Source organism: Danio aesculapii, chromosome 17 (genome assembly GCF_903798145.1).
Source record: "Danio aesculapii chromosome 17, fDanAes4.1, whole genome shotgun sequence".
In the NCBI taxonomy this organism is placed as follows: Eukaryota; Metazoa; Chordata; class Actinopteri; order Cypriniformes; family Danionidae; genus Danio; species Danio aesculapii.
The window spans coordinates 12200755-12214507 of NC_079451.1; the positions used below are offsets into that span (position 1 = coordinate 12200755).

The 13753-nt window shown below is 36.3% G+C and overlaps 1 protein-coding gene across 1 annotated transcript in view; it reads left to right on the forward strand.

Moving 5' to 3' along the window:
- Positions 1-9629, forward strand: part of itpk1b (inositol-tetrakisphosphate 1-kinase b) — a 113908-nt gene extending 104279 nt beyond the window's left edge. The window contains exon 11 of the mRNA XM_056476688.1: positions 6307-9629. Coding sequence (XP_056332663.1) covers positions 6307-6614 — 308 coding nt within the window. The 3' untranslated portion in view covers positions 6615-9629. The remainder of the gene's footprint in view (positions 1-6306) is intronic.
- The last annotated feature ends 4124 nt before the right edge of the window (positions 9630-13753 follow it).

Genomic DNA, 13753 nt, shown 5'->3' on the forward strand with positions numbered 1-13753 from the left:
TCATTCGCTTAGCTATGTCATTTTAAATGCTTACAACTTGACAAACAAATACATCCTAACATGTCATGACAACTTGACACCACCAAAAGAACATAATTTGTCATAAATCTGTCATAAACATGAAAGTCATTAAGAATGAACAAACAACAACCGTGATGAACAACAACAAACAACAAAAAGGAATAAATCAAAATTGAAGAGAGATATCTAATGATCTAATGTACAAAACTATTGACTGATTAAATGATAAAGACCAACCTACTGTGGTAACTGTGGTAAAATCCTTTATTTCCTGACCTCTAGTTTGTGTGTGATTGGGCCACACACTGCAGTGGATTGATATTCTGTACAGTCAGTTAGAAATGATTACGGAGCTCATGTTTTAAAGCGAAACCGATGCAGTACTGAATAATTGACAGAAAACTGGTCAAGCGTTTCTGTTCTCACTGTCATCAGTAAGGTAATGAGTCTGGTTTTCTTTAGACATTTGCCTTTTAGATCATTAGACTGAAGCCTTCGTGGAGTCTGGCGGATTAAAATTATCTGATTGCAAACATAGATGCGAAATCTCCTGCTAGTGTTACAGGTGCTTGCATCACTGTAGATGCTCAGAGTTGAGACTCCCAAGATCGTCTAACGTCTTGACGTAAATTATGGTAATGACGTTCTTTTTTTGGTATTCATTCATTCATTCATTCATTCATTTTCTTTTCAGCTTAGTCCCTTTATTAATCTGGGGTCACCACAGCAGAATGAACCGTCAACTTATCTAGCACATGTTTAATGCAGCGGATGCCCTTCCAGCTGCAACCCATCTCTGGGAAGCATCCACACACACTCATTCACACTTGTACACTACGGACAATTTAGCTTACCCAATTCACCTGTACCGCATGTCTTTGAACTGTGAGGGAAACCTGAGCACCCGGAGGAAACCCACGCAAACGTAGGAGGACTTTTTTTTGTATTATTAATATAATTAATTTTAATTACATTTACATTTAGCAGATGGTTTTGTCCAAAGTGACTTACAATTGAGAAGGCATTCAGCGGTTCAATAAGAGGCAATACACACAAGAGGTGCTTATTATACAAGGAAATGTTTGTGAATTAGGTGCTAGGGTGTTTCTACGGGTGGTTTGTCAAACCCACTCATTTGTGTGAAGCACACTTCGTAAAAAAAAATGTATATATTTATTCGTTCATTCATTTTCTTTTCGCCTTAGTCCCTTTATTAATCTGGGGTCGCCACAGCGGAATGAACCGCCAACTTATCCAGCACATGTTTTACGCAACGAATGCCCTTCCAGCTGCAACCCATACACACTCATTCACACTCATACACTACGGACAATTTAGCCTACCAAATTCACCTGTACTGCATGTCTTTGGACTGTGGGGGAAACCGGAGCACCCGGAGGAAACCCACGTGAACGCGGGGAGAACATGCAAACTCCACACAGAAACCCAACTGACCCAGCCAAGGCTCGAACCAGCGACCCTCTTGCTGTGAGGTGACAGCAATACCTAATGCGCCACCGTGTCACCAATATATATATATATATATATATATATATATATATATATATATATATATATATATATATATATATATATATATATATATATATACACGCTACCTGACAAAAGTCTTGTCGCCTTTCCAAGTTTTAGGAACAACAATTAATAACTTCTTGTTGATCATTTGGTGTCAAAAGTGGATTATATGACAGGCAAAGGCCTCTAGAACACGCTTATTTTACCAAAATAAAATATGATCATGCCTTGATTTTTAATTATTTAAGTAGGACAGTAAGGTCTGACTTTGCTTAGACAAAAGTCTTGTCACTTAACAGAAATAATGTACAGTATAGAATATATAGTCATGCTGCAGTGGAAAAAGAATTAATATTGTTATAGAATTAATATTAATATATGACTTCCATTAGTTTGGAGGACTGCATCCATACATCTCTGCAGTGACTCATATAACTTATTAATAAAGTCATCTAGAATGGCAAAGAAAGCATCCTTGCAGGACTCCCAGTTCATCAAGATCCTCTGGATTCATCTTCAATGCCTCCTCCCGCATCTTCCCTGAGACATGCTCAATAATGTTCATATCTGGGGACTGGGCTGGCCAATCCTGGAGCACCTTGACCTTCTTTGTTTTCAAGAACTTTGATGTGGAGGCTGAAGTGTGAGAAGGAGTGCTATCCTGCTGAAGAATTTGCCGTCTCCTGTGGTTTGTAATGTGATGGGCAGCACAAATGTCTTGATACATCAGGCTGTTGGCCATCCACACTGCAGATCTCTCACACACCCCCATACTGAATGTAACCCCAAACCATGATTTTTCCTTCACCAATGTTGACTGATTTCTGTGAGAATCTTGTGTCCGTGCTGGTTCCAATAGATCTTCTGCAGTATTTGTGATGATTGGGATGCAGTTCAACAGATGATTCATTAGAAAAATCTACCTTCTGCCACTTTTCCAAATGATCAACTAGAAATCAAGTTATTATTTGTTGCTCTTACAACTGGGATCGATGACAAGACTGTTGTCAGGTAGAGTACTTGGAAGAATGTTAACAACCAGCAGCCATTGACATCTAAAGGAGGAAACAAATACTATGGAAGTCGACCTGAGGTAGATACTCCGCAAGATGTAGATTTTAATAACTGTTTTTGTAAGTTATTAGATTTAGTTGCACACTTACTTGCTACTCAAAATATGAAAATAGGCTACTTAGCAAGGCCACTCTAAATAATGACTTTGTTCCCCTTTATTCTCTTCCATGTCAGGTCAGGGCGTGTGTTTACTCCAGGCAGTGCAACATATTGTCATTAGAGCCAGCAAAGCAACTTTATTAGTATCTGGCCACACTTTTCAAGTGCTCACTTTAGCGATGAAAGCAAGTTTCACTTCTTTGAGTCTGATGGAAACATTGTTTGTCGTCATATTAAGAACAGGATGAAGCCAAAGTGTGTCAAGAAGTCAGTAAATGTGGAAGAGAAGTGTCATGGGGAAACTAGCGATGTCCTGTGACATCTCTGCAATCAGTCAAAGCAAGAGTCTCTACACTCATTTTGACTGCTGGAAAAATGGATTGTGTGCTATAATCATCGCTGTTCTGTGATTTTGATCACTGTTTTTGTTTCCAAAAAGTAAAGTTCTGTTGTTGTTGTTGAAGTGTAAATCACAGCAAGCAGAATTAACAACAAACTCCTTCAAATTTTGAACAAAGTAAATTACACTATTTTTAAAAACAAAAATTAGGTCACAAATTCTTTAACTTTTTGTGAAACTAAAAAACATAACACATACAGTACGTTTGACTGCAATTTATTTATGTCACGGTTCGATGAGGAGAAAAAGGGGCGAGGACCCAAGTGCAGGGCAAATAAGAATTTATTTATAATAAAACAAAATAAAAGGCAAAAACAGCAAAACAAACTACCCCGAGGGGGGAAAACAATAACAAAACAAATAAACAAACGAACCAAACTAGACTGGGCTGGCTGGCAGGGACTGGAACAGACACACGACAAGGTAACATACAAGGTTGATCAAATGACATACGAGGACGAACTGGCACAGGACAGCAGACATGAGGAGAATATAAGCAGTAATAAATTAACACACAGGTGAACAGACAGGTGTTAAACATGTGAATCTAATAAACTAATAATGGGTTAACAAGGAGGGTGGGAACTAGACGATAGACGGTAGAGCACATGACACAAAGAGACAACACAAGCCATGTGCTCACATAAAACAAGACTAGAACACGCAGCCAATGAGAAAACTCATTAACCGCGTGTTCGTATGACAAGACAAACACAACACTGAAGCACACAACAAAAGCACGCAACCAATGTTAACACAGAGCCACTTGCTTTGACAACAGACGCAAGACACGAGCACACGATAAGTGAAAACACCTTACTGTGCGCTCACACAAATGCAACGCGCATGTTTCATCTCAGCGCCAACCAAAACCGAAACCAACTAGACGGAGATGCTGAGAATGAAACAGCGCTATGCTGATGAAACAAAACACAAACACGAATACAAGAGCGCGCGTCCAAGGGACGCGCAGACCCCTGTGCACGGTCCGCGCGCACCTATGACAACGCGCACCCAGACAATGACAAAACAAGTGCTCGACCCAAGAATACTCAAGCCGAGCACTACAGGACAGGACAAGACAGAGCTAGTGTCCGGATTCTGCCACCAAAACAAGAATTAACTAGACCAGAGTGGCAGAACCCTGACAATATAACTTTATTTAAACTATCTATATGTTTTCTATAAGTTAAAATAAACAATATGGGGCAGTATGATGCCAGCAGCCTATGAAAAATTAATGATATTTGCAGGGACATATTATCGAAGAATATATATATATATATATATATATATATATATATATATATATATATATATATATATATATATATATATATATATATATATCATAGCTCATAGCACTCATAGCAGTGTGATACAGTTGTATATGAATGGTGACAGATGCGCGTTGGCTCGAGGCCACAGGCTAAGTGTCTTAGTGTCCCACCAGTGACGATATACAGCTATATCGCACTGCTACGAGTGTGACATTGCGTTTATACAACAGTTTGATGGCATAATCATGTGTATAAAAACGAAAATAAAACACTGAGAGTCTCAAGAATCTTTTTCTACGAGGAACTACTTCCGTCTTTCATTCACATCTGCAGCTGATGTCAGAACAGCAGAAACCATCACTTTAGAGCTAGTATTTGATTGATTCTCTAGCGTAATGTTTAAAGTGATGACAAAACAGGTGATTTTGCTCACATTTTAAGATTATACAGCTAAACGGCAAGAAATGACATCAGTCTACAGAGATTTTTCTGTTGCGATTGGGTAATCACAATAATTAACCCCGAAAAGCCAAAGCAAAGCAAACACTAGCAGATTACTATGATATAAATACAGCACTACAACATATAAAAGAGAGAGATCGACTCAGAATGTCTCTTATGTGTTTTATAATGATTTGATTAGCTGTAGTGTGAAATATGAAAAAAATGCGGAGATTTTCTCCACTTAAAACGTATTATGCGGTCTCTGTCGCCATCTTGTAGCGCAACCATCTTTTCTCTGCTCAGTATGACAGGCTGATGGCCGCTGCCCTCCGAAATTATAAATATTAAAAATAGGCACTATCCTTATAAATAAACTGAACAGTTGCAGTCTAAACAACTACATTTTCACCAAAAAAAGCCTCAAAAGTTTTCCAACAGCTGCAATATTTGTCAAACTGTAGTGAGTTTATTCATCTGCTGTCACTCTATGTGGGCGGAGTAATACACAAGGGTGAAGAGGCAGGACGAGTGCTGTTATTTGCAGAATATCGCACGGCTATCAGCCAATCACATTCGAGAACCAGAGAGAACTCTTGTGTGTGTGTGTATATATATATATATATATATATATATATATATATATATATATATATATATATATATATACACTGAACAAGAAAGAACAAAAATTGACTCGTACTGTAGAAATACAAAGGAAACTATAAAGAAAAAAGAGACAAAAAACATTTCTGAGTCAGAAAACATACAGTACAATCAAATTTAGAAAAGGTATATAACTTAAACCTCAATGGGGTCACTTGATTGCTCTTAAGTTGCTCTTGAGTTATAGATGTGTCAAATAATATAATTATTTTTTAACACCAAATAAATACCACAACACGGCTTAACACCGTCTATGATTCATAATCAAATTATTTTTCCTTACCTGTCCTTATCTCCATATATTTTCTGGTATAGTCAGTTTACTCTGTAGCTCAATTTGTATCATGTTGTACTTGTAAAGCAGAGTGCTCTGGTTCGAGTTAGATGAAGCATGGTTCCACAAAAGAGATAAAAGCAATGTAAAATCAGGGTAAAACTTAGTGGTTACAGTGCATATTTCTCTTACGTTTGCTTTTAAAAACTTTTGGTTTAGAAAAGCCTCGCTATCTGATCTGTACAACAAGCCCCACCTTCTTGTGGAAATGTACAAGAGGGAAGTGCATCAACAAAATGTAACCTAGTTATGCATTTCAGATTTGCTGAAATCTAGACAGCACCCTCTAGTGGATTTGTCATCGGAAACATTTAACTAAACGTACCCAGAGCAATGGATTTTACATTTAACAAAGATGTAGGCTGACACATGTATGTCCAAAGAGCCTGGGTTATATACACAAGTACACATCTTCTCAACCACAGATGATATGCCAGTTTGTTATCTCTCTTCAGGATACGAGGGTGTTCCAGAGTTCTTCAATGACCTCCTGAACCACATCATCAGTGTCCTCCAAGACCCCTCCGCACCTCCTCCTCCTCCAGGCCAGATGCCCTCTTTAGGGGCTGGAGAGCGCAACTGTTCCCCATCCCAGGAGTGCTGCGGCCTGTTGGGTAAGGAGTCAGACAGCAGCCCCTGGATCGTGGAGGGTGACGGGGGTCTGAAAGCTCCCCATCAGAGACTGGGCTGCAACACGGCCATGTCCCCCAACTTCCAACAGCACTGCGTGTCCACAATAGCCACTAAAGCCTCGTCACAATGACTGCTGTCTCCATACTGTCTCCCCGCCGCCCTTCCCTGAACAAATTGTGAAGACAAAGTGAATAATATACAGTAACAATAATAACTGTTATACTGATAATATATCTGTAATCAGAAATAAACTATATTGGGAATAATCTTGATGTTGATAATGGGCATTGGATTTGATCTCCTCTGCCTTTGTAAATGTTTTATTTTATTTTATTTCTCTTTTGTCTAACAACTCAGTACTGTAATGTGAACATTGAGGAAATCAACAGTGATTAGTAGCTCTTTTTTATGTTTTTAAATAATTTGAGTCGATTTTACTTTGAATCACGCTGCAAAATTAGTGGATGGTAGGTAAAGGGATTGCTCACCTAAAAATGGAAAAATCTGCCATCATTTACTCAGCCTTGACTTATTCAAAACCTTTATTTTTTTTCTGTTGAAAACCGAAGAAGATATTTTGAAATATGTTGCAAACCGGTAACCATCAACTTCCAAAGTATTTGTTTTTCATACTAATGATGGTTGCTGGTTTCCAACATTCTTCAAAATGTCTTATGTTTTCAACAAGAGAAAGTAACTGTCAAAAGTTTGGGACAAGTCAAGGGTGAATAAACGTGAGTAGAGCTTTATTTTTGGGTGAACTATGTCTTTAAGTAAACACAATGTGCATATTGGCTTTTAAAAAGAATAATTCACCCTCAAAAGAAAAGTATTTCATAATTTACTCACTCTCAAGCCATCCTAAATGTATTTTTTGTTCTTCTTTCATATGAACACATACGGAATTGTATTATTTTTTCATTATCCTGGTTATTCCTAGCTTTGTAATGGCAGTGAATGGTGCTCCAGTTGTTGACGCTCCAAAATGTACACTCATTCAAAAAAAAAAAAACCCACATTATTTCTCGTTAATGCATGTACGGAGGTAGCCTATTAGTATATAAAGTTTTAGATTGAAATATTCTCCTTACAGAACCCTTCGCTTTACTTCAGAAAGCAATTGTTAATCCGCTGGAGTTGTATGGATTACTATTACGATGGTTGGATGCACTTTTTGCTGTTTAAAAATCTCGAGCACCATTTGCTTTCATTATAAAGCAGTGACCCAGCAGCCTAAGAACTTCAGCATGACATCAGATTGACATTGTACCTCAACATCGTGGAACATTGCGATTTAGAAAATCGGGTTGACATCAGAACCCAACGTCAGGCCGACGTCAGTGTCCAACATCGGACAGATGTTGCATTTTGGTTACTTTCTAACGCAGTCTAAAAACAACAAAATATCAACATCTAATGATGTTACAGCTTGACGTTGTGTGAACGTTACCAACATGACATCTATCAGACGTTGAATTTTGGTTACTTTCCAACGCAACCTAAAAACAACCAAATTTCAACGTCTAATGATGTTACATCTTGACGTTGTGTGAACGTTACGAATATGACGTCTATCAGAAGTTGGACTTTGGTTGCCATACCTGACGGATTAATGTCAGCATTTTTGATGTCAATATGACGTTGGATTAAGATGTTGGCTCGACATTGGATTTTGATCACTTTCCAACACAACCTAAAATCAACAAAATATCAATGTCATTTCATGTTGTTATTGGACATCAGAATAACATTGTCCTTGGACGCTGGTGACCTAAATCTAACCTAATATTAACATTTTATGACGTTGTGTGTTTGCTTGGAAAGGTCCCGTGAAATTAAAATTCTAAAAGATTTTTAGATGTTAGTTTTAAGGATATCTATAAGCTAGTGTGCTTCAAAACAGTGATAAAATTCACGCTTAGAAGAGTTAGGAATTAAAAAAAAAAATTCTTCACGGGACCTTTAATAAAACACTCATTGTGTTCGTCTGAAAGAATAAAGGCATATACACCTAGGATATCTTGACAATGAGTGAATAGAAGCATCATTTTCATTTTTGCGTGAACTGTTTTTAAGCCATAAGAAGGTTTTGCGGTTTTCCTTTGGAAAAGACTAACGGACATTAGTGTTTTTTTCATGACACTGAACACAACACACCCTATAATCTAACAACTGTAGGACAACTAAAATGTCTTCTGCTCTGTATTTAGTGGCAATCTTATATTGTGATGATCCACAGTGTATATCTTTGTGCAGCGTCTACAAATCAGCTCCGTAAGCCGAAACCAAGGCTCTAATGGCAGCTTTTGTTAGCCGTGTGCCACTGTGTTTGATCTTGTGACACTCCGTAATCTTTTCTTAATGCTCCAGCAGACTTTCACCATCTTTCCGTAAACATTATGACACCTGATGTTTTTGTCTTTTTTTCCATGTGCATTTCAAACCATCATATCACAAGGTGTAATATGAAGCGTGCAGGGGTGGGGGGAACCAATTGAATAATGAAGTTCCAGGTGAACTTTGTAATGTTTTGGTAGTTATATGAAAGTTGATTATATGAAAAGAGGCTGAAATTCTACTATTCTTCTAAATTCTTTGATTTGTCAGTGTCGAGTTTGGTTGGATGGTTGCTAGAGGATATTGACATTCCTTGTTTGTTTTTGAGTGCTTGCGTGTGTGAGAGAGATTTTTATTTTCATTTTTTTTTTACCAAAATGGTCCCTAATGTTTTGTATATGATCCACTTTTGAAATTAATGCTACAGATTAGTACACGACCTTCAAATATGAAAATGATGGATGTAAATGTATATGTTGGGAGTATTTCTTGTTCAGATTTACAAGCACACATTTTTTCTGCAAAGAAGCTTGTGATTCATGCTCACCATTCCTGGGTTTAAAGGAAAATGGACATCGGTTTCTACAATTGTGTTCATAATCCTCCAAGGTATAAATGAAATGACTGCTAACATGTTTGAAAATCACTAGTGAATACAGAGTATTTGCTTTTATAAACTGTAATTTGCTAATTTTATTTCAAAAGAATCTGAGTAATCCCTTTACTTATAAAGTGATTAGTTGATTTTACTTTAAAAAGTGAGTATTCCTGTTGCCTAAAATTGAATAAAGTCCATGTGGAATCAAAATTTACTGTTTATTTTACTAGCGCACATTGTTATTCTTTAGGTAAACAATTAATTAGTGCAAGATAATGCACTGAAAACAACAACAAATGTAGTTTTGTAATTCATTCCACAGGGGTCACCACAGTGGAATGAACCGCCAACTATATATGTTTTACATAGCGGATGCCCTTCCAGCCGCAGACCAATACTGGGGAACACCCATACATTCACATCCATACTCATACACTAGGGCCAATTTTGTTTACTGCCTGTCTTTGGACTGTGGGGGAAACTGGAGCACCCGGAGGAAACCCACCTGAACACGGGGAGAACATGCTCCACACAAAATTGCCAACTGGCCCAGCTGGGATTCGAACCAGTGACCTTCTTGCTGTGAGGTGACAGTGCTAACCACTGAGCCACCATGCCGCCCTAGTTTTGTAATCTAATCAAAATTTCATCATTTACTTCTGGATTTAGAGTAACAAGTCTTCTCTGATCATGTTAGTTTGACACTTCAGTCATGATAGTCTTAACCACGCCCCTCTTACCGTTAGTTTGCTATGAGGCAGTGATGCACAAGAAAGCCCCGCCCCTACTCAATATTCAGTTTCAGTTAGAAATACATCAACATACTGAAATAAAACTTCAGGTTCAAAACGGAATTTAATAATTGAATAATAATTGTGCATAATTATACAAATTAGGTTAGCATAACAATTTCAAGTTACAAAGGGTTTATGCACTTCCTTTTAAGTAAACTTGTTGCTTTTAAAACTATGCATTTACTCACTTATTTAGGTAAAGTAACTAATTGCTTTTTACAGTGAACCTAATTTACACTGAAAAAAAAATTCAAAGATAATTCTTTGGATTTACTAAATTTTTTAAGTTAAGTGGTTGTAAACTATTTATTTGGGCTAAATTTAAACAAACGAATTAAGTTGAACATTACTAAATTTAATTTGTTTAAAATCAACCCATATAAATAGTTTGCAACAATTTTGCAGAAATCATTTTTTTCAGTATAGATACAGTAGGAAAACGTGTTTGGTTGCTTTAAATCATACCGTTTTTTTGTGAACAGCCATGAGCACTGTTAATGTAATAAAAACCATCTTACCACTTTATCAGTAATTTATACATCTATTATGTATGTACACTGAAAAAAAAGACTCTTGATAAAATCCTTGCAACAATTTACACGAGTAAAATTCAAGTGCATTTGACTAATCTTACATTGAGTACAACTAACTTGTCAATATCATGTAGAAGTGACTTAATGTTTAACCTAACACTTCTAAGTAAATTAAGTAAAGGTTAATTGATTATCTTTAATTTTGAATCTGGATTAATTTTAATTAATTAAACTTATTTTTTAGCAAAAGGAGCTTTGTTTTTATTAAATTAAGTAACTTTCATTAGTTACAGGTTAGATTTGAATTTTTACATATTTTTTTCACGTTTTATTAATTTATAATGGAACTGATGGAATGTTTTCGTAGGTGATTAAAATTTTTAAAGATTAAAGATTTTCAATTTGAATGTACTTAATATTACTAGATTTATTTGCGATGATTAAAAAAACATTGAAATATTACAAGTAAATGAATACTAATAGGGAGTCACGGTGGCGCAGTGGATAGCATGATGGCCTCACAGCAAGAAGGTCACTGGTTCTAGCCCCAGCTGGGTCAGTTGGCATTTCTGTGTGGCGTTTGCATGTTCTCCCTGTGTTTGTGTGGGTTTCCTCTGGGTGCTCCGGTTTCCCCCACAAGTCCAAAGACATGTTCTATAGGTGAATTGAATAAGCTAAATTGACCATAGTGTATGTGTGTGAATGCAAGAGTGTATGGGTGTTTTCCAGTGTTGGGTTTTGGCTGGAAAGGCATCCGCTGCGTAAAACATACAGTATGCTGGGTAGGTTGGTGGTTCATTCCGCTGTGGGCGACCCCTGATTAACAAAGGGGCAGAAAATGAATGAATGAATACTAATATTTAACTCTCCTCTCAGTTCATTTATTACATCCAATAAATGTGTAAATGTTTGAAATTTTACTTAGGAAATTTGTTACATCTAAAACATTATGACATATTTATATTGGATTTTACCACACCAAAAAGTACTTATTTTTTAATTTATTGAAGCCAACTTTTTAGGTTATCTTGTTTGCATGTATTGTAATGACCTGGAACAGCATTTTATTTTTTAGCAATTACAAGAATAAATATAACTTGTTATTTGCAGTCGATTGGAAAAGTTCAGCTAATTTGTATTCATGTTCATAAAAGAAATCTCGCCCACTTAGTGCCCATAAAGTGACTTGTATTACTCCTACTCGTTTTTTTAAGACCGACAGAAAACAGCTTGTTTTTGTTCACTGTGAGAGAGGATCGACTGTGCATGTGTGTGTGGAGATGTTTAATGTCTTTACGTGGAAAACACAAACGGATCTGCTTCCATTCCGTTCATTTTCTATAAAGTGAACTCTATTTAGTGCCACATCATTGGTCCCTTAGCACCTTATGATCATTTCTTGTTTCCCAAAGGGTCCATTTTTATTTTAATTTAACTTATTTAAGATTCATACTTTCATACACTGTAAAATTGCAATTCCTTCATGTTGTGCCAACACAAATTAATTAAGTTAATTTAAAGTGTGCTGTATGTGAGTTTTTGACTCCTCTAAAGCATAAACATATAATATGTTTGCAGATATTTAAGAAACACAATAAGAGTGCATTCTTGTTCATCTGAAAAACAATGCTGAATTCAGTTATTGAGCTTTAAAAATGGGCTTTACAGTACTTGCAGAAACGTCTGCCTGTTTTGGTTTTTTAAGTTTAGCCTATACATTTCAGCACCCTGGGATGCCTTAGTGGAAAACCGTATATTTCATTCATTCATTCAATCAGTCAGAAAGGCTCTAAAATTATAAATCTGCATCCGAAATGCAACCTCCAGTGAACAATAGCAGACTCCGAAATGAGATGCAGATTCAGAGTTCCACACAAGGTTATTATTAAATAGCAAATAATAAAGATATTACGAACGTGAACATTATGTGAGCAGGCTAACATTTTAACTATGTGTCATAACAACTCTCTACATAACAAGATTTACAGTGATAAGCAATTTGGCTGTTTGCACCAGATGAAACAGGACAGAAATTTAAATACAGCCGTTCAGAAACACAGAATAGTGCACTTACTGCAACCCAACGAAATGGTAAGGTTTATAATCTAATTAATACATATTAAACATCTTTAACATTATTAAATGTACTTGCTGAATCATTATTATGTGTTGGCTTGCAATGAGTCACAGTTCTGAAGTTCATTTTCAAACAGTTTATTTTATTTTCAAGATCTGAGGTAAACTATCTGCTGCTGCTTTCAGTAATATGACAATAAATATTATGTGAAATGGCATTCAAACTCACATTGTTAGCATTTAACATTAAATAAAGCACATGAGGTGTTCCTGAGATGATCATTGTCAGTTTATCCTGTTGTTCAGCTGCAAGAAATAGAAGCGATTTCTAAAATATAAATTTCAGGTGTTGGTTAGGACAAAAACACCTTTTAATATAGAAAACATTCCTTCTATCATGTGCCGTTGCTTTTATTTAGAACGTAACTTAAATCAGCCTTTAGACTCAACAGCCAGGCTCGGACCTGATGGTGTCGTCAATCTGGCAACCTGCGCTTGCGTGTTTTGATCAAGGAATGCAATACCTAGTTAAACCACTGTGTAAAACTTTCACCTTTAATAGTTTTTTTTTTACAAATTTAAGTGGATTGACCATGCAACAATTAAGTTGTCGCCCATAAAAACCTCAAGATGTGTGTTGATTCAGTTCATTTCAAAGTAGTTTGAACAAGAAGCAAAAATATATATTTTTTGAGTGAACTAAAAAATTATGCGTTCCATACAATCGATTTGTTTTCTGACAACATTAAGAAATTAAGTTAACTTCTTAGTTTTTACAAATTTAAGTGAATTGAACATTAAATAATTAAGTTGTCCCCCCCCCCAAAAAAAACTTTAGAATTGTGTTGGTTCAGCTAATTTTAAATAACCCCTTTGAACAAGCAGCAAAAATACTTTTTTTGAGTGTAGATATACCAAACTGTGTTTTATA